Here is a 24709-nt window from a genome sequence, read left to right as displayed (position 1 = left end):
AGATGCCTATGTGAGAAATGTCGTCTTTTCCAACGATATGTCAAGTGAAATAGTTTTATCGCTTCATCAACCAAACAAACGGAGTGAGTTCCATTTCGAGTAGCATTTAGGAGAAGACCTCATCCTGACGTCATCCTAAACATGCAATCTCCTGGAAACTCACACTGAGAAATCACACTCGTCAATCTGACGTTCTTCAGACCTTTAATAAAATTCCCGCTTTAACCCACAGAGTGAACGTAGCTTAGTTACACTTGTTGTGATTTGGACTGCAATCAAGATGCCTACCAAGTTCAAACTTAACACTGGCGCAGAAATCCCGGCCCTTGGATTCGGGACATGGCAAGATGAGCAAGCCCAGGAAGACGCCGTAACCGAGGCGCTTAAAGCCGGCTATCGGCACATCGACACTGCACGAGTGTAAGTTGCAATCTTCACCCTGAATTACCCCAAGTTATTAACAGCTTACACAACTAAACAACAGATATCTCACTGAGAAAGCGGTCGGTAAAGCAATCAAGAAGAGTGGCATCCCTCGTGAAGAACTCTTCATCACGACCAAGCTATGGAACAACAAGCACCATCCGGACGATGTAGCGCCCGCATTGCAGCAATCCCTTGATGATCTGGAATTGGAATTTGTCGACCTGTATCTGATCCATTGGCCTGTCGCTTGGAAACGCGGAGAAGAACTCTTTCCCAAGAAGAACGGGAATATGCTCCTGGAGGATATCGATATCGTCGACGTAAGATATCCCAGCGTGATTTACTTCTCTCAGTGGTCTATGCTAACAATACTATAGACATACAAGGCCATGGAGAAGCTGCTGAGCACCGGAAAAGTCAAAGCCATCGGTGTCTCAAACTTTTCCAAAGCCGAGATGGAACGACTTCTACAGAACACGTCCGTCGTCCCGGCAGTTCACCAGATGGAGTGTCACCCCTGGCTCCAGCAACGGGAATTCACTGCATGGCACCGTGCGAAAGGTATTCATGTCACACACTACTCGCCTTTGGGGAATCAGAATCAGCTTTACGGTGAGAAGGGCTCGATTGGAAAGTTGATCGACGAGCCTATTCTCGCTGAAATCGGCAAGCAATACGAAAAGAGCGCAGCTCAAGTCACCCTAGGTGAGTGGAACAACCCAAAGAACGGCCTAAAATATCTAATCTGATACCTTGATTCAGCGTGGGGTGTGACTCAGGGTCATTCAGTTCTTCCAAAGTCGAAAACGCCCTCGCGAATTCAGTCTAATCTCAAGGGCGACTTCAGATTAGGACCCCATGATATGGAGAAAATCCAGTACATTAACAAGAAGCTTCGTTTTAACGACAGCAGTGCGGAGTTCGGGCGAGATTTCTTTACTGATCTAGAGGGCAAATAAGCCTGACAAACATCCTTTTCTCTGCCCTCGTGTCCTAGTCAATCATTTCGGTCTCTACTGAAGGCGTTAATTAAATAACAATCGACAACTGGCTCCGTGTGTGCCCATTACTGCAGTAGACTCTTTCCAGACAGCGCCAAATGCGGTTTGACTTGCCTCAAAAAGCGAGCAATCTACCTTGATAGCGGGATGTCCTCTTCTAGAAATGCTATTAAGTATATGGGAGATGTTCATGAATCAGGTCGGGTTGCTGACTTCATACTATGTACAGCCCATCTCATCTCGTTTCGAAAATAAAAAATGACATCGAAACCAATCCGGTTTATACTCCCAAGAACCCAACTCCACCCACTAATCCCACGCATCACCCCATCCATCCTCAACATCTTCATCCTTCGGCTTCGTATCAATCTTCTTAGCTGGCGCCACAACTCTCGGCTTAGCAGCCGGCTTCGTCGCAGGGGTACTCTTCGTCAATCCCCTAGGTAGAGGATTTTTCGTCTTAGCTTGATTTTTCGCCGCCAACCACCCAGCGAAATCAGGCTCGCCGCCATCATCATAGGGAACAGCGGATGCTTTTGTTGCTGTCGGGTCCGGTGATGAAGGGTTGGGTGAGGCCACCGCCGCGGTGAAGGGGTCTACGTCTTTATCATCGTCATCGTCAATGGCGCCCCAGGCGTCAAAGACATCGTCTCCTTCTTCAGCGTCGTGCCATTGGTCCTCGACGACGGGGACAGGTATGTCGGACTGAGACCTGGAGAGAGGGTGGGCTGCCGGGCGTAGTGTTTTGTTGGATGGTTCGGGTTGGATAGAGGGTGAGGATTTGGCGGGGTGTGGGACGGAAGCTGGGCGGGGGATATCTTCGGAGACCTTGTTGGCGGCCGCTGTGGGTGCGATCTCGCCGTCTGCAGCAGCGAGTTTGTTGGTGAATGAGGAGATAGCCCAACCAGCCCAAGACTTGTCGTTGGAGTTGCCGATGCGGGCATCTGATTTGTTGGGTTCAGGGGTTGAGCTTGTCGGTGGCTGTATCACTGTGTCGGCCATTGTGCTGCCAAATTTGCGCACTCGGTGGATGTAGAGGTCTAGTGTTTTATTTGCTTGGTCGCGGACCAGCCTGTGTGATCATTAGTAGTGGCGATTGAGGGAGGCGTCAAATTAGTACTCACTTCTCCTTGTCTAAGAGTGCCGGACAAATGGCTGGCAGGATCTTGCCGGCGCAGTCTTCTTCCGTAAATGTATCAATTGTGGCAGAGAGTGCGAGGAGGCCAGCATTTCGAGCATGCACGAATGGATCTCTGATGGATCTCGTAAAGGCAGCAATGAGCACTTTGGATCGAGTCTAAACAAATGTCAGCCTGGAAAACATTGACTACCGAATGATAGAACCTCACACTTTGCCCCAGATTCTTCGCAATTTTGCCCAAGCAGATGGTGGTGTTGGTACGAATGCCAGGTTGCTCGTCGTTCGCCGTGCGCGCCAGGAACTTTAGCAGCTCTCCATTGACAACTCTGTCACTGAGTTTGCTGACAACAGACAAAACTGCCTTGACCGTTTGTTCTCGAACAACGGGGGCAATGTCTGTAAAACCAGAGGTCTGAAAAGCACAATATTAGCGGGAAAAATAGGAGCCAAGCAACGGCGACACCTACCATCTGTGGGAAGATCTTATCATTGACGACCTTCTGTGGCAGATTATCAATCATCAACGGCAGGTTATCCAATAGACAAACTCGCAGCGCACGGTCAGGGTTTCCAAAGAGCCGCACAATCACGGGTGTCAATTTGGCATTGAACTCGTCTGATGATAGCTTTGAGCCAATCTTCAAGGTTGCACTAAGGACCTTGGGTCCACCACCGCCAAATTCAACAGACTTGAGAAGCTCAGGAAGTACTTTCATTTTAAAGAAGTCTTCGGGGAAATCATCGGACAGATTATCGAGCTCACTTCAAGTGAGATTAGTACCGATGGAAAGACATGCAGCATTCAGAGGGACATACCTGATAAACTCCTCGCGCTCAGCCTCGCTTTTAAGCCCCAGGCTCTCCATATCTTCCGTCAAACGAATCAAAGGTGTCTGGAAGAAGCCGCCATGCTTCTTACCTTGCTCAACAAAATGCGCCGCGCTCAGTCGCAGCTTTGGGTTTGCCGTGCAGAGACGCTTATAGCTTTGCTGCATACTGGGCGGGATATTGGTTGTCTTGCCAATTTGATCCCCACCAGAGAATTGACCGTTGAAGACTTCGAAGACCAAGATGCCGAGTCCATATGCATCGACTGCTGTCAAAGGGTGGCGTTTGATAGCATCCCAACCAGCCTTGACCACTTCTGGAGGTGTGTAGCGAGCTGCGTCGGGGACCAGGCTTCCGTAGGTCTGATTTCGGTTTAGTATACTACGCCTGCGAGCTAGCCACCAGCAACTTACATATATGACAGCATCGTCCTCTTTCATAGAGCTCAGAATGTCAAATCCGCCCAGCTTCCACTCGCCGCTTTCACTCGTGTAGACAGAGGATGCGCGCACAGCACCGTGGACCGAAGATGCATCTTCGTTGATGAACTTGAGAGTAGACTAGATGCATAACCCAGATTAATGTCCACCAAATACACAGCGCACAGATACCAAGTAGTCTTACCGACACCGTGTATAACCCCCACTTCGCAGTTTCCTCGCTCAAGCTCCGCCGCTTGACATGCCACTCGAGTGGAACGACTCGTTCGGTCACGATATAGAGGTTCGTCTCATTCTGACAAACATCAGCCTCAATATTTGACCATCGACACTTCATATCATCGCTTCATAGCATTGCATATACCTCGATCGTATCCAAAACCTTGATCACACCAGGATGCCTCAGGGTCCTCGACTTGCGCACCGCATTCTTCGCCAAGGGGAGTCGAGACTTATTGGCCGCGATATCGAAGGTGAACACACTACACGCCGAGCCATCTTCCTAAGCATAGCAAAAGAGACCATGTTAGCATTCATTCAAGGTGTCAAGTAGTAACATCCCCGCGCCCCAACCGCAAGCCTAACAACGAAACCATAAGAATTAGCCACCTACCCTTCTTGTCCCATTATGAAGAGTCCATATAGAATCGCCGATATCCACTCTATCACCCAACGAAACGGGGAACGAGCTCCCCTTCGCGATCGCGGACGCGACGGCCGACTTGAGAAAGTCCATCTAGCGCTGCGCTGGCCACTTCGACTGCGAGGTTTGTTTGTGAATACCCGGCGGGGGCTGGCAGGAGCCCAATGGCCGGAGAAGAGGATTCGAAAGAAAGGAGTTTGGGATACGACAGCTGAATACTACCCAGGAAATAACGAGTCTCTGGGAATCAGTGCCTTCGAAGTTGTTTAGGTCAAGCTGAAGGGAGTCTTGCGGTGATTGACGCGGGCCCCGCCTTATCGCGGAAAGCCATGGGCGGCCTCAGGCAAAAGGGGGGTCCACCGCGTTTATTTGGTTTTCAGCTGCTGCCAGACATTCTCCACTTCCCACTCTTCTCCATGTCGCGGTCATGATGTTGGCTCGCAGTGGATGCGAGAATCTTCGACTCTGTACTATTGCAGAACTTCTCGGGAGCTCTTCTTGGAATCACTCAAACGGTAAGTACTCCCCCCTTCTCATGCCTCACCCCCACCTACCGGACGAGCTACACGCGACGCACTCTCCAATGATGCGAACCTGGTAAAAGGTCAGACCGCGCACCCTCAAAGCTACAACCTCCTCGTCCGAAAATATCGAAGGTACTCGCCTCTTCAGCGACAGCGTCTCTCCACCAACACCAACCAATCCAGACATTGTCTGAAGCAAGCTCTCTCCACGCCTCCATCTCTCTCAATCCAACCATGTCGAGGTTCCCAACCTGACCCCCAGCTTTCTCTAAGACTGGGGCACTCAACACCCATCCACTCTCCTCTCTGATCCAGTCCCATATGGACGCCCCGTTACACCCAGACCTGCTTCATCCCCGTCTCCACGCAGACACACGGCCAAGGCAAGAAGGTCTAGGCCCAAGTCTATGGCTTCCCCCGACACAGGGGCACGGCACTCTTTTCTTACACACGGAATCGATGCTGTGATGACCTTGGGACAAAGATACAAACAGCTTCGGTAGTCTGTATCTTCCGTGTGCATATCTACGCAATACCCGTGGCGAGCTTGCCATGGCTTGTCATGGGGTTGCGCGGCCGTCTTCTGGAGTTCCTGGGCTCGCTTTGCCTCCATGAGGGCCTGCTTGGAACTAATGGCTACGGTCGAAAGAGGGTGTTTGTCTGCTACTGCGTTGGGACGGGGGTGTTGTAGGCCTGGGGTGGGGTTTGGATTAGAGAGAATCTCATGGGTGGATTGGGCTTGTTGGGTGTGGTTGGGCGGGGAGAGTCGGGGATTGTGTGGAGAAGGGTGCTTTTGGCGTGTTTGGTGAGGTTGGTGTGGAGGGTTGATGTACTGGATTGTTTGAAGCACCGCGGTTGGGCTGGGGGTGGGAGTACTTGTGGGCTTTGGATGACGACCAAATTGAAACTGAAAAGACCTGAGGAGATGCAGTCTGCTATTCGGCACCAGTTTTTGGACGAGACTTGAAGGGTTCGTTGCTAATGTTGATCCTTCGCAGGCACATCAAAGTTAATCCGAAGGGTTTGCTCTTCCCTGGGTGGCGCCTTTATACCCCAAGTCGTGATTCCAAGGCAGTCGTAGGCCCTGGATATCGGAGTCCTCCGTGGCAGTCATGGGTCAATCTAGTTCAAGGTCACACTACAGGTCTAGATTACGGATTGGAAATTTCATATTTAGTAGAATCATTCATTGCATCCCGTAGGACTAGCAACCGTCATAGAGACCTCAGATATCGGCCATAGCGGCTCTCTCACCCACATACGCAACAGCCTCATCATCCTTCCCACTTCATATCCGTATCCGATCATCTGATCATTCACTCATGTCTGCCCCAACCCGCAGCCCGTCACGATCCCATACCACCCGAAGGAGGTACACATGTTGAAGAGAAAGAGAAGAAAGAGGAAGCAGATGGATCACCTGCAACCTCACGGACGCTTAATATCGACAGTTTTGAAAGAAGGCAGAGAAGATATCGAGCAATGGCAATAGGACAAGTCCAGGAAGAAATTGGGATAGTCTGACGGAGGGCCTCTTGTCCAGATGCTTGTCATATGTTGGCACATGGAAGAGGAGACGAGTTGAAAAAGCTCCGTTGGGGACGTGTCACGAACATGGCAGTTCATGGGACGGCAGGGACAGTGGCTAACAAACGGGGAAATCCGAGGAAATTTTGTCTTGGATATCGTCAGGCCCATGCCAGAGTGGTAGATAGACGTGCTAGATGTGACCACTCATCCAATTTGCTATTTGAACTGGTAAGTAAGCCGCGCGACAATCAATACGACGATTTGGGACTTACCTGCGATGTATCGTGCCGACATGTAGTTGACCAAACGGTACACCGGGGAATGATGGCCCAAATGATGACAGGAAGGTGAAGGCCGAGACACAGTGCGAATACAGAGCTTAGACAGATGAAGAGAGTCCAGACCCAGAGCTGGTAATCTTCAGTCACGGCATAGCTCAGCGATGAAACATCTACAATGTGAACAGGACAAGACTCTCACTCCAAAATTCAAATACGAATTTTGGCAGCTCATTTGGCTTCGTCAGTTGACTCAGCAGCATGAGAGCCGGCTCCGCCGTTAGCAGGGGTGTTGGACGACATCTGAGGCGGCATCTGCGGCGTTTGGTTGTAGCCGTTGCTCGGAGTCCGGTGGTTAGGCGGGAAATGGTGTGCTTGGTGGGGACTAGACGAGAAGTGGGGTTGTTGTTGGGGGTAACCGCCACGACCAGTGGGCACTGGGGGAGGAGGATGAGCGGCGAAGGAAATCCATACTGGGCGGGGAGACTCACTGTGCGCCGGTTGAGCCCCGAATCCGGGTTGTCCTGGCTGACCCGGAGACATGAACATCATTGGCTGTGGTGGCTGACCAGACTGAGAGTTTTGGTGCATCATCATCGGTGCACCACGGCTGGGGCTGGGATATCCGCTGTGAGGTTGGGGAGGGGGCGCATGCTGGGGGTAAGCATGACCAGGGGAAGGTGAGTACATTTGCATCTGGGGAGTATAAGGCGACATGGCCTGAGGAACACCCATGTAGGGTCCGTTGGAGGGATTTTGCACCATCATGGGAGCCCCCATGCTACCTTGTGGGCCAGAAAAGGAAGGGCCCCCCTGGTAGTGCCTCATTTGCCCCGGCTGAGGGCCTCCATAAAATTGTGGCATTGGCTGGCCGAATGCCAACTGAGCATGAGGAGCCATGGGTGAAGGGTAACCGACGTGGCTCTGGCTCATACGAGGTGAAGGGAAGACCTGCGACGAAGAGGCCGACAGCTGCATGCGATGATGATCTTCCATGTGAGGACCAGGACCGTGAGGGCCTTGGTGGACGTGAGGGCCGTTGGGAGGGCCAGATGAAGGAGGCATGCCAGGATTTCCTTGCTGGAAGTGGAAGGGCATCTGCTGCTGCTGGGGTAGGTTCGGGTTGTTGGACACGGACCGGCCCTGAGGTGAGACCGATTGAGCTCCACCCGGCTGCTTGAAAATGGCCTCGAAGTTTTTCTCTTCGTTGCCGGACGGAACATCCCAGGTGGGCCCGGTTTTGTAAGGAGGGGGAATGCCTCCGGTAGCCGGGTAAGGCTTGTTATCCGCAGCTTCAGCACTCTCCTTCTTCATTCGCTTGATCGGGTTAAAGTGATCGTCGATGGAGGGACGTTCTGAGGCAGGCAGTGGCTTCCTGATGCCAAAGAATGCAGATGGAGTGGTTGCACGAGATACCGAGCGGTTTCGGGAGAAAGGTCGAGGGCTGGCCGCATTGGCCGCGCCGGCAGCGGCCGCGGGGGCAGTAGGAGGAGCAGCACCGCCGGGAGTAAATGTGCTGGCAGCCGGGTTAGGCTTGAACTCCATGGCTCGAACATTGAATTTCGATGCTGCAGTAGTCGAGGAGGGCTGGCTCTTGACAGGGCTTGTCACACGAGGCTGCTCGCTGGCAGGGCCAGTAGGAGGCCCACGGGCATCTTGAATGGGCAGTGGGGCAGGGACAGGTCCCATGCCTGCACCCTTGCGCTGCTGGAGATTGTCTGCGAGTCGGTGGCTAAGCATACCAGTTCCTGGCCGACCAGCCTGCATAGGCTGCTGGGGGTACCGACCACTCGGTCCAGCGAGAGGACCCGTCGGCAGGTAACCCTGGCGGCCACGGGGATAGTTCTGGCGATCAGATGGAGCCACGGGGGAACCGCGCCGGTAGGCCCAGTAGTCCGCACTGGTGCCTTGGGTTCAGCGACCTGCGCAGCAGCCTTCGGCGAAGACTTGTCCTCCGATTGCTGTGCCCGGCTGATGATTGCCTCTTGTTTGTGAGGATCCTTGGCTAGAATAGGTACCAAGTCCTTGGGCACTGGGGTTGAAAGTTTGAAGTTCTTTGAGAACTTCATGAGTTCGTTCAGTTTAATCGTCCGGTCGTAGGACGCCTGGTTACGGCGGCGTTCCTGCATCTTCAACTTCTCACTGTTGGCAAACTGGCGGAAGTGGTCAAGCACCTCTGTCTCGACGTTGGCGGTGGCATTCTCGGGAATCGTTCGCTGCTGCTTAGCCGGAGGAATAGCAGCAACGGGGGCAATCTTGCTAGGCTCGGCCTTTTGTTCGTTTTCCGCGGCTTTGGGAGCTGCGGCGGGCTGTTGCTTCTCGACAGCTGGTACCTCCTTGGCTTGGACTGGGGCGGGGGAAGGAGGAGTCGGGGTTTGCTTAACCGGCACAGCGGGTTGGGCTCCGGCTTGGCGGCGACCAGGAGGAGTATATTTGTTGGGTTGTCCTGAGACCAAGGGCGGGAAGGCTTTGTTCTCACGTTGTACGCCACTGTACTTGTCTTCCTCGTCCTGATCACCAGTGTCTGGAGCTACCAGACCTCTCTCCTCACGCATGTGCACATTGTCCACATCAGTGCCCTCGATCTCGGCCGCAATTCGAGCCGCTTCCACCTGCTTTTGGCGGAAGTTCGGGTCGGAGCGATCAATGCGGGTTGTGTAGATGTGTTCGTCATAGCTGGTCTTTGTGCCGAAAAGGCGCTCGTTCGTCTCGAACTGATCCCAGCCCTTTGACTCACCAGCCGTGCTCTCCAGAGACATATGGACCTCGTGCTCGGCAGGCTCCCAGCGTTTAAGTGTACGCTCGCGCATCGCCAGGTTTCCGGAGATGTCAGCATCGGTTCTGAAACCACCAGTCCCTACATGAAAAAGGCTTGTTAGATCAGATCGTTCTTCCAGATACCGAGGAAATCGGGCGCATCTCTCACCATTTGATTCCTTGACCGAGACCTCGGCCGGGGACACATTGGGCACAGAGATATCGGCCACATCTTTGATATCGAATGCCATGCTGTGCTCCGGGGCAGATCCAACGTACGGGCTTGTCGTGTCACTCACACCGTTGGTCTTTCCCTGGTTCTCCTGAGAGGTGCGCTGCACCATCTTGAGAAGGAAGGAGGAATCACTCGCTTCCAAGTTCGAGGAAGAGAAGATACCGGTGAACTTCTCTCCGTTCTTGGTGGTGATTGTAGTCTGGAGGCCCTGTAAATCGAGATTCCCGGATCAGCGCTTCCATTCCCGTCAGGTCCCTTCTCAGACAGTCCTTACAATGAAGCTGGCGAACAAGAATACTAGTCGGTCGTGGGCATGGCTATCGGGGGTGTTGGACTCCTTCTGGCCCGGTCGAGGGGAGCCAGACTGTCGAGTCACATTGCCATTTGGAGAAGCATATGGGGAACGTTGGGTAATGGGGTTGGTCCCTTGAGTCCAAGCCTTGTGGGAGTTTGTGCGCCTGTGCAGTAACACATTATGTGGGTCAGCGGGGGGAGTGCAAACAGATATCGGTGGAGTAGAGATAAGAAGAGGTGTAGTGATCAAATCCGAGCAAACCAATTGGTGCTTCATGGACACACAATCCCACGCACAGCTGTGCTCAAGCTTGCCCAGCTTGAAGGCACGTGCACCAAGTTTCCACATTGGCTGGAGAGGAGTGACGGAAGGACGAAAGGCAATCATCGCCCGGATTGAATGTGAGGCAGACGCATCACTCCCAGCGGAGAGATAGCATTAGGGTTGTGGGGGCACGAGAATAGGAGGTGCAAGATGAAGGGGGGGGGGGGGGGCATTTGTGGTCGAGACGTACCGTTGACCACCATCCACAGGACTACCAGATTGTCGGCGACCGTCCCCCTTTGTGTTGCCGCTCGATCTCAGAGAAGGTCTGCCAGAGTTCTGTGCTGAGCTGCCCACAGCATTGCCAGAAGCGCTATTCGCAGCTGGCACAGAGTTCAAAGTCGAAGCCATTGATTGACTTGCAAGTGTGCGTTAGTTAGGGCAGGCTGGCGTCGTGGAACTTACACGGCGGAAAGCCGTGAGGATAGGCTCAACCACAACACACCGCCTGCACAAACAGGACGTGGAAGAGCAAGGAGGGGGGGGGTGAAGGGGGCTGTCGACTACCACCACGGCGATAGACGGAGAATCCCGGGCCGAAGAGTTGGATGGAAGGAAAGTGCAAGTCAGAGAATGAGGAGATGGGGAGGGTGAGACTTTTGAAGCGTTGAGGTTGCGAAATGGGGGAAAATGTTTGGGGAAAGGTGGAAGTCACGGGGGAAGTGGAAGTGGTAATCATCTTACGGTACCGTGTGCAACGCTTTGGCTGGCGGGCGGTTGGCGGGCGCCTGGACTCGTCGGCCAGTCTACTGAAATGCTCCATGAGACTGGTTACACATCATTTGATGACCTGTCAAAACACTCTTTGAGAATTTCAACCTTTCATTTACAATAATTGTTCAGAAGTGTCTCGATTGGGTTTTCCTGTTTACTAACCAATCTATAGATAAAATTTGATAAAATACCTTGGGTTCTTGGGCCTCCAACCTTGTCCCCTAGCCGGGTTGTAAATGTAGCATCGATACGACTGCGCCCACCAATCTATGGTTACCGTGACTCTCTGTAAGCGTGGGCGATAATATACTATTATAACTATATCTTGAATGGAGTCACTAATATCATAGAGACGACAAAGAATGATGATCAGTGGGGCATTCATCATCCGAACACAGATAGATCCAGAACCCTACAATACAGAGACTTTGTCAAGCGTATTATGTATCAAATCTGGAGGAAGCACCTATCAGAGAAAAAGAAAATCAAAGGACACGGTTCCTGAGACAACACCAATAGGCTATAAAGGTGAGCATCAACAGGGCATTGACCGTACTGAGTCGGTCTAGCGAGGCTTTGCAACAAAAGCTTGTGGGACTAGTGACGGTGACGCCCAACGCCGCCAGGTCGAAGCTTGAGTTGATCCAGGATACCCCGAGTTCGTATTAGGGCACTGCGACAGGACAAGGATGGCTAGGGGAAACAAGCTAAACAAGCTAGGTATACTATGGGTGGACTGCACTTGTGCACCGTACTTAGCTATCAGGATATACAGTAGAACCGAGATATATTACGTCGATCACAAGATAAAAGTGGAGGCGGGTACAGCCGAGATTGGGTGGGCAAATAGAGGGTCGCAGAGGCGCTAGAGATGAAGGGGCATTAAATTGAGCTGAAGAGTGGCACACATCAAATAGCGCTGGTCCCGTGCTTGCTTCAGTTAGGAGTAGCTACAGTAGTACCGTTCCATAGTCCTTTAGGCTGCAAGGCTGCAACTTTTTAAGGCCTGAGGCTGCAAAGTGACAATACTGTATTAACATTACTGCAGATCCCTGGCCTTTGGTCCGTCTCCTGCTATTTTGCAGCGAGTCCCTCTCTACCAGGCCCTGTATTAATGGTCATTACTATACACCTCTCAAAAGGTGGTTCGCTACCCTACCACACGCTAAACTACTCCCTACTTAACGCGCCTGGGGAGGCTGGGCGTCATCTGTTTGCTTGGCACCCAACTCTTTCCCCCCCCCCCATATCACCTTCGCTTATCCACACTACTTATGCAGTCCCCAACTGCTCGACCTCTTCCCCCCTTCGGAGACCCGGCTCTTTCTCCTGGACACTCTTCGACTGTCGCCAAATCTACGATGGCCTCTGCCTCCGGTCGCAGTTCCTCCGCCGCCTCGGGGCGCTCCCAATCCGCTAAGAGTGTGGTAAGTCGTTTATCAGTGAATTATGGATTCGCTCCGTCCCAAAAACACTTTTCGCGACCCATGTGTCACGCAGGCCACCAAAGATCCGGACGCTAATGCGGTGTCCTCTCCACAGCCCGATAAGCAAATATCCCAGATCGAAAAGAGCGTCACGCACCTCCTGGTCGCGACGAAACAACTTCTCGAAACCTTGACCCAGTGGTCCCGAAAACAGGCCTCCGAGACCGATGTATCCGATGTCTATGTCCGCCTAGGGTATGAGTTTAACCTGGCATGCCGTGCCTTTAATGCCATCGGTGTTGAAACCGCCGACCTCGGACCGGTGCCCGATGTCCTGCGCAGTATCCTCGAGGACACCCTGAGTCAAGATGCATCGTCACAGAGCCTCGACCGATACCTCCCTCAAATTCGCGACATTATTATCAACCTCCTACATGGTCTCAAGAAGAAACAGGCTCGCCTAAGGTCCCGACAGCAGCGAGAGGATGCCCGGCCTGGCATACCGGGTCGTCAGGCGAGCGCCGGAAGCTTGGCCAGCGGCCCATCGAATATTGGACAGTTATACGACGAAGCGGCTGCTTCAACGATGCCCCAGAACACGGTGACTTCGCCGAGGCGATCGGCTCGTCGATATGGGAGTAATGGATCACTCGAGGATACGCCAGCGGGTTCGCGCACCTCCCCCACGCATGGCGAGCCAAGGGGCACGAGTTACTCGGAGCGCGAAGCGTCCAGGCGGGAAACCCAGCAGATACTCACTCAGCCGTCCCCGCCAGAAGATGAACCGACTCCACGACCGCCCGCCCCTTCGGCCTCGACAACCCCAACGGCATTCCCAGCTCCACCGCCACCTCCGAAGGAAGAGGATGCCTTAGGCGCCCTGCAGCGGAGCGGCGAGCTGGAACGACGAGCGTCGCGCCGATTCTCCGCTTATCAGATCCAGAAACACCTAGGTACCTCGACCAACGGAGTCCCTGTTCTCCCTACTCAGAACTCTCCTATCCCCAATAGGGGACGAGATGTTCGTGAGTCTCTCAACGCTGTTCGCCTGCGAGGCTCGTATACCCATACAAGGCAACGCTCCTCGAACCGTCCCCAGGAAACCGCAAAAAGCGGCCCGGCGCAAGCAGCTGCAAATATTCCTCGGGCGGTGGAAGAGGAACAAAGCGCCCAAACCGAGGCCCCGGCGGTGGGATCAGAGAGCGTCAAACCAACAGCGCCCTTGACCGATCAACCTTCTCCCATTGAGAAGGAGCTGCCGGACGCCCCAGCTACTACTATTGAACCAACACCCGTCTTCCCGCAACCGCCCAAACGCCCGTCCCTAGGCGATGCCTTTGATCCCGAGAAAAGTACAGCGCAAGTTCCCGTGCCGGGCCCAGGAACACCAAGAGGGGATCGCTTTGGCTCCGTCAATATTTCCACCCCCCTTCCATCGCTCACTTCCCCGTGGATCAGCCATCCCCCGGTAAGGAGTTGACCCTCTTCTTGCAGTACAAGAGCAAGATCAAGAAGTATGTGTTGCCCGAGGGTACGGCAGACCTAACTATTGGACGGCTGCAACTTGCTTTCATCGAGAAATTCGCCTGGAACACCCACAACAACGGTGTCGATCTGCCTGAAATTTATATTCAAGATCCCATCTCGGGGATCCGCCACGAATTGGAGGACTTGAATGATGTTAAGGACCGTTCAGTCCTCGTTCTGAACGTCGATAGCTTGGACGAGGTCAAAAAGCATTTTGACGATAGCTTTGGCGGTGTGCGCAGTCTGGTGGAAGGTGTCAAGGAAGCACTCGTAGGTCAAGGAACGGCCATCCAACGGGTCTCAGACCGTCAACTTGAGGCTGCCAAGGAGATGGCTCGTTTGGCTGCTTCTCCACCTGCATCCATCGCAGGCTCTGCCAGCGCTAGTGGCACTCCAAAGACCGCGATCGCCGGAAGTCGTACACAACTCGCCGAGCTTCAGAGCTTGCGCCGGGACCTTGCCGTGCTACGGCAGACATATTCCAACTTTACATCGGATGTCACTAGCTCGATGACCGCCGTCCGAGCCAAGGCAACCGACATCAAGTCTGCCGCTGAGAACGCTGCTAATGCCACCTATGAAGGTGATGCCGGTCGTGCGCGCGTTAACAAGGGCAAGAAGGAGCTCGCCAACGAGTCTGAGCGACTTGTCTCCCGCGTCGATGATTTGCAGGATCTGGTTGAGGATCTTCGCAAGGACGTAGTCCAACGTGGTGTCCGGCCCCTGCCACGCCAACTGGAAGGCGTCAACCGCGATATCAGCACCGCCATGAAAGAGATCAAGAAGATGCAGGACTTCCTGGGCCGCGAGAAGCCCATCTGGACTAAGATCTGGGAGAAGGAGCTCCAGCAGGTCTGTGAAGAGCGAGACCAGCTCACCATGCAAGAGGATCTCGCAGCCGATCTGCAGGATGATCTTGAGAAAGCTGCTCAGACTTTCGCACTGGTCGAGCAAGCCACCAAAGAGCAAGCTTTGGAGAAGGCTGCGAATCCAGGGGCCACTCTGCGCGCTACCTCCCGCACCCTCGGTATCGATCCAACCATTGACCCTATGAAAGCCAAGGACAGTGTCCTCGGTGAAGTCCGCGCACTGCAACCCAATCATGAAAGCCGTCTTGAAGCCATCGAGCGAGCTGAGAAGAATCGCAAGAAGGAGCTGGAGACTCGGCGAATCGGCCTTTTCCAGAAGGAACTCGGCTCCTTCGTCCAAGACGGGAAGTTGAAGAAGAGCGGTGGTGTGGAAGAGGCGGAGCGTCTGCGCAACGCCAAGGATGATCGTATCCGCAAGGAGGTTTGGGAGAGACAGCAGGCTCGCAATGCGGAGATGGAAAAGGCCGAAGCGGAAGCTGCCGCTGCCACTGCTGGCGAAGAGAAGTCCGAAGGAGACGGAGCTGGTGACTCTCCAGCGGCACCGGATAATGAAGCTGTTACTATTCCCAACGAAGGAGAAGCTCCTAAAGATGAGGCCTCGCCGACAGAAGATGCCGAGAAGAAGGATGCCACGTGGGACCAAGCCAACTAAATCAACTGATCCAGCCAGTCGCGGTCTTATCTGAGCATCGCTCCCTCGAGGCGCTACTTCTTCACAACCTCATCATGAAGTATCGACTATTATTGCTGCTCACCTGCGATTTCTTTACGGATGTTCCACTGTTTTTGATTTTGTTTACTTACGCATGTGTCTCCCTATACCAATGTCTTGCTTTCCTATACCATTCATCTGTTGTTATCGCACCTGCAACTTGCATTCCATACTTATGTCACTTATTGACGATACCCTGCCACGATCGCTGCGGTGGCTTGTTTCGAATTTCAACGCGTCTTGCTCTGTCATATCTGACCTATTTTCATCTTGTCTCTCGCTGTGTTTTGACCTTTGCTCGCGTATGTAGCGTGGAGTTGAGTTGGCCCATTAGGCAGTTGATAGCGATTTAGTCTTTTTTCGACCCTTGTGTTACAATTTTCTTCTTTAGGCGGATGAGTAGCTAGATATTTCTTAGATTATGAGAGACTGTACACCATTTGGTGATATCTCGTGTGTCCAAACTGGCGGGGTTCAATCAAATATCAAGGATGCGTCGTTTGTCTCAGCGCTTCGTCCCCAGCCATCGCATTTAACCCCAACGCTCACCTAACCTAACCACCTCCGTTTCCCACGTCGTCACTCTTTTCCATTTCCATAATTTACGATCGTCACGGTCAAACTGACTCCCACTAACATCCACATACTCTTCGTGTTTGCCTAGAAGTTGCGATCGCGATACCTGGAGACCCACCATTCTACTGTTGTTGTGCCCGTCAAGCCACGCATCGGCCTGCCTCATCTCCGACTCGACTACCAACCCAGGACATTCAATTGGAAGCCACTCTTTGTACGACACTACCCAAAATCTCCATGAAGCTTTTATTGAATGACGCAAGTCAAACTAATTAACTCCCAGATCTCTATCCTGCTCTCTGTGTATAGCCTCAGAAAAGATAAGCAATCTGACAGGCTCTCCAGTTAAACATGCGGGTGTCTCCAGCCCTACTTTGCTTATTTCTCGCCTCGATCTCAAGAGCCCTGAACAATGAGGGCAGCGCCATTCTACGTCGCAATGCCGAGATAGAAGCGCGTCTAGCAGATGGACCCGTCTACGGCGTGCGAAAGATGAGTACCGATGAAGGCGAGAAGTTCTATCTTGAGTATTGGCATTTTGAAGATGCCGTGCAGGGTGGTCTATCGGAAAGGGATCTTGCGGAGGTGAACACTACCTCGAGAGACACATCCAACAGCGAGGATGCGACGCATCAGAAGGGACCTGTCGGAAACATGGGGACTGAAGTCTCACCGGCGCAATTTCTGGCTAGATCATACGCCTTTCAACCATCTTTTGAGCCGGAGTCTGGTGTGACGGGGGGTTGTTGGAGTCGCGGGATTTCAAGTGCCCCACGGGCACGAGCGCTTGTACATCTATCAACCGGTCTGATCGGTGCTGCAGTACCGGTGATACTTGTGTCATTGTCACGGACACTGGATCTGGTGATGTTGGTTGCTGTCCAAGTGGTCAGACTTGCTCTGGCACGATAGGGTCTTGTCAGAGCGGGTACACTACTTGCTCCCAGGCTCTGGGTGGTGGATGTTGTATTCCCGGCTATGACTGCGTTGAAGGTGGATGTAAGTCTAATCCTCCATGCACGTTAATACATCATCAACTAATCCCATCGAATAGGTGCATTTATCTCCGTGGTTACAGTGACGATAGACTCGAGCGTGACCATCTCAACAGTAACCCACACAACTTCCCAACAAACAAGCCACTCCACATCATCCAGATCAAGCTCCAGCTCCAGCAGCAGCAGCAGCTCAAAATCAACAACAAAAAGCACCAGCACAGAAAGTCTCGCCCCACCAGCCCGCGGAACCAGCATCACAACAACAACCCACTCATCAACAACCCGCATCGACCTCTGCCCAACGGGCTTCTACGCCTGCTCAGCCGTGTACAACGGCGGCTGCTGCCAAACAAACCGAGACTGCGACACAACATCCTGCCCGACGACGTCTTCGACGACATTCACCTCTGATGGTAAGACGATAGTCGTGCCCGTTACAACGGGGTCATCAGGCTCTTCGCGTAGCACGGGGAAATGTCCTGGTGGCTGGTTTAGTTGTGCGGATACGGCGGGTGGAGGTTGTTGTCCGAGTGGGTATGCTTGTGGCGCGAGTATTTGTACTGCGACGGGGTCGGTGGCTACGACTGTTGCTAAGGAGCAGCCGGCGAGTAATGGGGCTGGTGTTCATCGGGTTGGGGTGATCTTGTGTATTAGTTTGGTTGGCTTGGCTTGGATTTTATGAGATGTGTATGAGATATGTTGAATGATTTATGTGTTTTATGATTAGATCAGATACGACAATTGCTACCTGGATATTTGGTTAAAATGTTGTGATATCTGGATTGATAGTCCCTGGAAATCCCCTTGTGAGATTGGATATATGTCTGCCTAATGAGGTTTTGAAACGCAGTCTCGAAAGTATGGATGAATCTGGAAGTATCAGGTAGACACAAGCTTGGTGTTGGTCCGTCTAGATCAATGGATATACAAATAGAGCTTCCCCGCGTACAAAGGTCCGACCAAACCTAGCCCCCGCCTGCTGTCATCTCAAAAATAGCAACTAGATCTAAAATTATCTAATTTCGAAGTTTAACGGAACTAGACAGGTCATGACATTTATCCGTTAAAGGATAGATGATCTAGCTATGCGGGTAATACTTGGATGATGACATTAACTGTGCGCGATGGCCTAAGTTACAGTAGTCGCAGTATGGGTGCATTCGAAATTGAAACAAGTTAGCTTAAGATGGAGTTCATACCGATGATACCAATCCGAATCTTTGGACTCATGTAGTAACAAAGATCACTGATCTTGTACTCCTACATCTATCAGTGGCAGTTCAAAAGTGGACCAAGAAAAAAGGCCGTCAAAATATGCCTCGATTTTATGTTTCTAACAGATCTTTTTGAATGTCTTTTGAACCTTCTTTCTAGATATTCCCGGCATCTGTGTTTCAACTTGCCTTTCAAAGTATAGCTGATGAGATGGGTTTGAACTTTTTCGGGTCTTGCAAACTTATGGAACACCACTGTATTAGGAGGCTATGGAGCATTCCCTTCTTGAGACCAGACCTTGCAATGGGGTAATAAGACATACATCTAAAATCACATACCGACCCCCCATAACCCGAACCGAGATAAAATCTACATCTGTAAATCGAGGAAGCGCAGGCTATCTTGTAATGTACTCAAAAACGCCTCCCACCCCGCATAACCATTCCAGCCGAGAAGCGCCGAGGTCCATCCACCCATCAAATAGCCGACGCCGTTCACGACCTTCCACTATTGATTTCTCACACCCCATCTCACCATCACGAGACAAAAAATCAAGGCACCAGGCACCATGAAAGAACGACTAGCCTTGACACGCCGGCCCACTCGGGGAATGACCCGAAAACTCGGGGTCCTGTCCACCTTCCCCTTGGATAATATGGTAACCGAAGTACATCGGTTGCTAGGGCCGACGTGGGCGTTACCTCCTTACAATAGTATTCTACCACCCTACTTGCAAGAACCGTCCTCGCGTCTGGGGAAAGATGATTTGGATTTTCTCGTGCTGAAGGGTGCTCTGGATATTCCCGATCCGGGGTTTGCGGGGGAGATTTTCAAGGCGTATATTCGACATATTCATCCACATATACCGTTTTTGGATCTGGATCTCTTTTCGGATGCGATTTTTGAGGATGGACGGAAGTATAAAAAATCTATTAGTTTGTTGTTGTTTCAGGCTGTTATGTTTGCGGGCGCGATCTTTGTGGATTTGAAATATCTTTATGCTGCTGGTTTTCTGTCGCGGCGACATGCGTTGGATACGCTCTTCCAACGTGCAAGGGTAAGGAAACCCTCCAGTTGAAATTATAGAGGATTATAGCGGAGTACTAATGAGAACAGGCACTCTACGACTTTGACATTGAAGACGACAATCTCATCGTCATACAAAGCCTTCTACTCATGACATACTGGTACGAAAATCCAGACAGACACAAAGACGGCCGCCACTGGATCTCCGTCTGTATTTCACTCGCCTGCAAAACAGGCCTACACCTCGATCACACCTCGGCCCCAAAGCCAGACCAGAAATTCCGAAACATGCTCTGGTGGAGCGTCTTCACGCGAGATCGCTTAATCGCCCTGGGTCTCCAACAGCCACCCGTAATCAAAGACGAAGTCCACATGCCAGTCCCCCTGCTAGCCCTAGACGACTTAGACACCACGACTCAAAAATACGCAAAAGCCAGCTACGGCTCCAACGAAAGAAACCTCGCGCGCATCTTCGTCGAGAAAGTCAAACTGTGCCGCTGCGTCAAAGACGATCTCTACTCCTGGGACTGCCAACCAATCCACATCCCCACCGTCGCAGCAAAACCCCGACAAACAAGCCTCTGGCTATCCAAGCTCGAACTAGACGACTGGCTCCAGGATTTACCAGAGGATATATGCTTCCGCCCAAAACCCTTTCTGCCATCGCACAACGCAGACCTGATTTTCCACTCGCATTGCGCGTGGTTGAAAATGATTTACTTGGAGATATACTCCACGATACATCGGCAACTGGAGTTTCTTTCGGAAAAGTATAGTCCCAGTCAACCACTTTCTCTCGATGGCCCCGAAGCAGGTCCCGTTCTCCGCGGCGCGGTCGAACTAACAGTCCTCCTGCAAGACCTTTACCAAAAGCAGTTGATTTATTACCTGCCCACGACGAGCGTGGCTATGATTCTGCGCGCAGGGATTATTCACATCCAAGAAATGTTCTCGGGGGACCCGCACGTTGGCGCGGCCAGTTTTCGTCGCTTATCGCAATGTATTCTTGCACTGCAACAATTAGGCCGGCGGTACGGGTCTGCGTTCTTTCTGGCGACGTTGTTAGGAGCGCCCAAGGGGTCGTCTGTTATTACTTGTTCTCCTGATGAGATCCTGGCACATGTTGATATTGAGTCGTTGGATAAGCTTACCGTGAGTTATTCCGAGTCGTCGGTCTCTACGATTCTGAAGATTAGGGAGCCGTATGATAGGGATATTATATCAGGGCTGAAGTCGCGGAAGGTGGAGAGGGCTGGTGACCCTGGGCATGATGGATCTGCGAGGGCTTCTAGTTTGAAAAGTGAATCTTCCTTGGGCGATGCTTTTGAGATGCCGGATGTGGATTTTGCGGATTATACTTTGGAATAAGATGAAAATGATAAAGCTGAGCTAATAGAATACGGTTTTCTATATTCAATTACTGAGGGAAGAGGCACCGGATTATATGAAGAAAGTGGCAAAGCCAGTAGATTCCTATCTACACAGCCCACCAAAACCCAACCAAAATAACTGCCAAACAGAATGCAACATCACCAAGAGAAAGCAGGGAAGGTATTATTAGTGTAACGAGACAGCTAGCCTCAGAATCATGGGCCCGACACCCACCACAAGGCAAGGGTAGCCCTAAACCAAGATATGTGGCGCACACACGAAGGGAGAGTAAAAGTCAAGCCCGGACCAAGAAGACCACCAATTCGAAAGAGGATTCCAGGGCCGCAAGCATAGACAGACAGCACGGTAATAGCAAGCGTGAAAAGCCTAAGACCTTGTGTAGATAGGCAAGACGAATTCAAATTGAATCGAAAAAAAAGACAAGACATGAAAAGACCAAGAAGGGAAGACAGGGTATCGATAAAATATGAGAAAAATGAATAATCAGAAGACAGGACAGAAAATATTCAAGCCGAGATCAGTGCGAAACCCAGGTAAACGACAAAGATCGAACCGAGTCGTGGAAGGACAGGAAAAAAAGGGGACGAGAAGTCTCCAGGTATGGCGGGTCCAGTCACGATCCGGAATCACAAAGCACGGCAAAAGAGTCCAAACCAAGCAAATGACGATTCAAATGACAACCAATGCAAGAAAACTATAAGAAATCCCTATAAAGAAAAGAGACGGCATCCCTCACACTCCCGATACGCCGAGTAATCAATCGGTTCCTCCAGACGCCGAGTATGCAAATCGAAGTCATTCCATAATGCAGGCCAAACGGAACCCAACCGGTCACAACACGATACACCTACAGCCAGAACCAAGCGTCTAGCTCATTTCCATGCCATACTCATCCTCCTCCTTGAAGCTCATAGCCGCATGGCCCGCACTATTCCAGTACTGCGGCTGGCCCGCGCCATTGGCGCTGCTCCCCCGCTATGGAACGAGGGGCTCAGACCGGGTGGCGTCAAGCCATCGCTACCACCTTGAACGGGGTCACCGGCCAGGTTGGTGTGCTTGGGAACGCGCAGACCACTGCCCGGCCCGCGGGTGTAGCTGAAGGAGGTGGGGTCGTTCTTCTCGAGGGCATCGAGGATCTCGCTGCGCATGCGTTTCTCTTCCTCTGTGGGCTCGAATGGCCACGTCCCACCGAGGCTGCTGATCATCTCGGCGAGCTCGGCTTCTTGTTGGTACTTGACGTGCAGTGCCCACATCAAGTCGCGCATCCAGCTGACCGCACCATTGAGAATGTCGCCCTTGTTGGGGCCCTTCTCTTTGTCTTCGATGGGCAGGCCCATCGTGATATTGCCGGGTGTGGCGCGGCGGCCATTGCCGCCAGCTAGGAGAGATGTGGCAGCATTGCTCCCGGCGCCAGCCATAGAAAGAGCGGTGTTATTGACGAGTTGCTTGCGGACTTTGTCATCTTCCAGTCGATGCTGTGGTACCAAATGGGAGAGATCCTGGATACGCTCATTGATGTTGTCGCGGCGGCGTCGCTCCACTAGGTTGTGTGAGGCGCGACGTCGTCGGCGCTTGGCCTCTTGAGACTCGAGGTCCTGGGCGCTACCAGGGAGATGGGTGTCAACCTTGGCGGGCAATGATGCATGTTTGCCCGACTTGAGGATCTCTGAGATGCCAAGTTGCTGCGAATGGTGGGTTGGCGAACCAATCGGGGACTCGACATAGGAGTGTGCACTGCCGGGGGTTCCGTCCCATTGATTGGAGAGGGTCTTCTGGTGGCGGTGCTGAAGTCCGGATGTTCGGATCGGCTGGCCCGGGAAGCTGCCGGATTCCGGGGTACCCAGGGTCAAGGAACCCAGGGCGGGTGTCTTCGGGGTCATCGGGCTTCGTGTATCCGATGAAGTGCGATCCATGCCCTGCAAGTTCGGGCGAGATTTGGCATTAAGATAGTTCTGATCGAAAGAGCTCGCATTATGGAGGTGGTGGTTCTGCTGGTTCATGCGGAACTGATCGTAGTTGAAGCTGTTGTTGACGAAAGGGCTGGCCATTGGGGCGTTGTCTGGGGTATTCGAGTACATGTGTGACATTTGGCTTTGGTGACTCATGGCGATGCCTCCAGACTGGTCCTGGAGATAGTTGACGTTGTTGTCACGCTGGACACCATTCTGTCCGCTAATCTCTAGATCCAATAGTTCATCGGTGTCGATTCCGGAGTTGCCGAAGTTGAAGCTGGAGGACATGTTCTGCTGCGAGCCGTAGGAGAAAGGCATAAAGCCACTCTGCTGCATCGTCAAGTCGGACGGGTCGACCCCGTCATTGGGGTTCCCAAAGTGATTACCCATGTAACCGGAGTGAGACATCATGAAGGGGTTGCTGTGATCGTTAGATTCGTGTTTGATGAAAAGACTTGCTTCTGCCATTGCGCAGGCTAGATCTCGAGCCAGTAGGTAGTATGGGGGACGAACGTGGAAATTGGCGAGGAAAGGAGAAGACGTGTCGTCGATCCGAATTATTACTGAGCCTCTCTCTCTCTAGCAATAGTGATCCGCCCAAGTCAGGCAGCCGTCAATGCGCGATTACCAAAGCAAGTATGTGGCGGGGCGGAGATAAGATGATATCTGCGAGAACAACGCCAACATGTTAGCTTGAGATACGATCAATCAGAGAAAAGATGCGTGGTAGCGAAGACTAGATTGACGAGTCAAGATGCGCTGGCTCGCCTGGTCTAGGCAGATACAACGAGGCAGCCGAGGGGGGCAGCCACGAGGGTTGGAGGGTTGAATTCTGGAAAGAGAATGTGCGGGAATTTTTACCTTCCGAGTTCCCGAGTGTGTCAGTAGCGACCCGATGTCTATGGTTGATATGCGCACGTTGGTGACCGGAGGGGAAAAGTTCTGAGGCCAAGGGTCGGTGGGATGAGTCGACGGCCTCGGGGGACAATTGTCCGGGGCTGAGCGGATCGTCAACCACGCTGAGGCGGTTGCGCAGGAGATCAAAAGGAAGAATAAGATCGCGTAGTCTAGGAAGAATGACGACCAGAAATTGTAAGCAATCAGAGGCCCAGGGAACGATGGGGCAGGAGATGCGGAAACGTGGCGAGTCAGAAAAAGAAAGGGAGAGGGGGAGAAAGGGCGGATACAGATAAGCGCGGGCCTCTTTCAAGGGTACAAGCGAGTCGAGTCGCAACAGTAGTAGAACCGTAGCCAGGCCTGGAAAGGATGAAAGAGAGATTCAGATCAATAGTAGACCTGCGTCTCGAATCAAAGCCACAGTTCAATTCTGCGCCAGCGAGGAAGAACCCGATGCTGGGAATGAACGATACTCGAAGTAAAGAGCAAGACCCGAAGACCCAAAGAGTGGAGTGGAGAGAGGGAGAGAGCGGGGGGAACAAGCGGTGGAGGAGAGAACAGGCCGGGCGGTGAGCGGGTGGCGATCGTCGTGTGTTGACCAGTTGGTCACTTTTTCAGGTATGTCGGAAGGTATATGGTAGTCATGGTCCAGTGCAAGAACTGTACCCTTCCAACTCTGTGAATATGCCAGGTTGATCGGACCAGACTGTGTGTCCCCTTCTCGTCGGCTGAATTGGTCCTTTTCGCCCGTCGAGGGTGCGCCTTGACCCTGCGCATTCAGCCTCTCCCCAGCTCCCCAGGCCCTCGGGTCTGCGCCCCCGAATCGTCGTCCTGCAGACGAGGCCCCGCCGTTCGGGTTGAAATGCAAAATACGAACCCGCCCACGTAGTCTCTCTCTCGTCTTGGGTCTCTCTTGCTCTTTGATTCTCGTTTTGAAGCTCGTGATAGGCAAACAGGGGAAGGAGGTGGTGCTCGGATGTAG

The 24709-nt window shown here is 52.5% G+C and overlaps 7 protein-coding genes across 7 annotated transcripts; 4 read left to right on the top strand and 3 right to left on the bottom strand.

The window, feature by feature from the left end:
* Window positions 1-280: 280 nt before the first annotated feature.
* Window positions 281-1385, top strand: N7458_011764 (aldo/keto reductase; the record flags this gene model as incomplete). The annotated part of the gene is made up of 4 exons (XM_056915146.1): window positions 281-420; window positions 485-746; window positions 804-1131; window positions 1189-1385. 4 exons carry the CDS (start codon window positions 281-283, stop codon window positions 1383-1385), a joined length of 927 nt encoding a protein of 308 aa, XP_056759900.1.
* Window positions 1386-1736: 351 nt separating this feature from the next.
* On the bottom strand, window positions 1737-4572 carry N7458_011763 (COPI-interacting protein CEX1; the record flags this gene model as incomplete). Its single annotated transcript, XM_056915145.1, has 9 exons — window positions 1737-2499; window positions 2552-2724; window positions 2777-2980; window positions 3036-3330; window positions 3385-3758; window positions 3810-3956; window positions 4021-4131; window positions 4201-4338; window positions 4450-4572. 9 exons carry the CDS (start codon window positions 4570-4572, stop codon window positions 1737-1739), a joined length of 2328 nt encoding a protein of 775 aa, XP_056759899.1.
* A 2470-nt stretch (window positions 4573-7042) lies between these two features.
* Window positions 7043-10773, bottom strand: N7458_011762 (putative PAB1 binding protein (Pbp1); the record flags this gene model as incomplete). Its single annotated transcript, XM_056915144.1, has 5 exons — window positions 7043-8529; window positions 8595-9668; window positions 9738-10011; window positions 10078-10261; window positions 10613-10773. 5 exons carry the CDS (start codon window positions 10771-10773, stop codon window positions 7043-7045), a joined length of 3180 nt encoding a protein of 1059 aa, XP_056759898.1.
* A 1637-nt stretch (window positions 10774-12410) lies between these two features.
* Window positions 12411-15611, top strand: N7458_011761 (formin-mediated actin nucleation enhancer; the record flags this gene model as incomplete). The annotated part of the gene is made up of 3 exons (XM_056915143.1): window positions 12411-12563; window positions 12637-13974; window positions 14022-15611. The coding sequence occupies 3 exons, from the start codon at window positions 12411-12413 to the stop codon at window positions 15609-15611; spliced, it is 3081 nt and encodes a 1026-aa protein (XP_056759897.1).
* A 987-nt stretch (window positions 15612-16598) lies between these two features.
* N7458_011760 (putative GPI anchored protein) lies at window positions 16599-17656 on the top strand (the record flags this gene model as incomplete). The annotated part of the gene is made up of 2 exons (XM_056915142.1): window positions 16599-17086; window positions 17302-17656. 2 exons carry the CDS (start codon window positions 16599-16601, stop codon window positions 17654-17656), a joined length of 843 nt encoding a protein of 280 aa, XP_056759896.1.
* A 1372-nt stretch (window positions 17657-19028) lies between these two features.
* N7458_011759 (fungal specific transcription factor domain-containing protein) lies at window positions 19029-20854 on the top strand (the record flags this gene model as incomplete). The annotated part of the gene is made up of 2 exons (XM_056915141.1): window positions 19029-19517; window positions 19577-20854. 2 exons carry the CDS (start codon window positions 19029-19031, stop codon window positions 20852-20854), a joined length of 1767 nt encoding a protein of 588 aa, XP_056759895.1.
* A 932-nt stretch (window positions 20855-21786) lies between these two features.
* On the bottom strand, window positions 21787-23298 carry N7458_011758 (basic helix-loop-helix domain-containing protein; the record flags this gene model as incomplete). The annotated part of the gene is made up of 1 exon (XM_056915140.1): window positions 21787-23298. The coding sequence occupies one exon, from the start codon at window positions 23296-23298 to the stop codon at window positions 21787-21789; it is 1512 nt and encodes a 503-aa protein (XP_056759894.1).
* Between the last annotated feature and the right edge of the window lie 1411 nt (window positions 23299-24709).

This window comes from Penicillium daleae, assembly GCF_028827525.1.
Source record: "Penicillium daleae strain IBT 16125 chromosome Unknown utg000009l_segment0_segment0, whole genome shotgun sequence".
NCBI lineage: Eukaryota > Fungi > Ascomycota > Eurotiomycetes > Eurotiales > Aspergillaceae > Penicillium > Penicillium daleae.
Note: the sequence above shows the minus strand (reverse complement) of the source record. Positions and strands in the feature narration are given on the sequence as shown.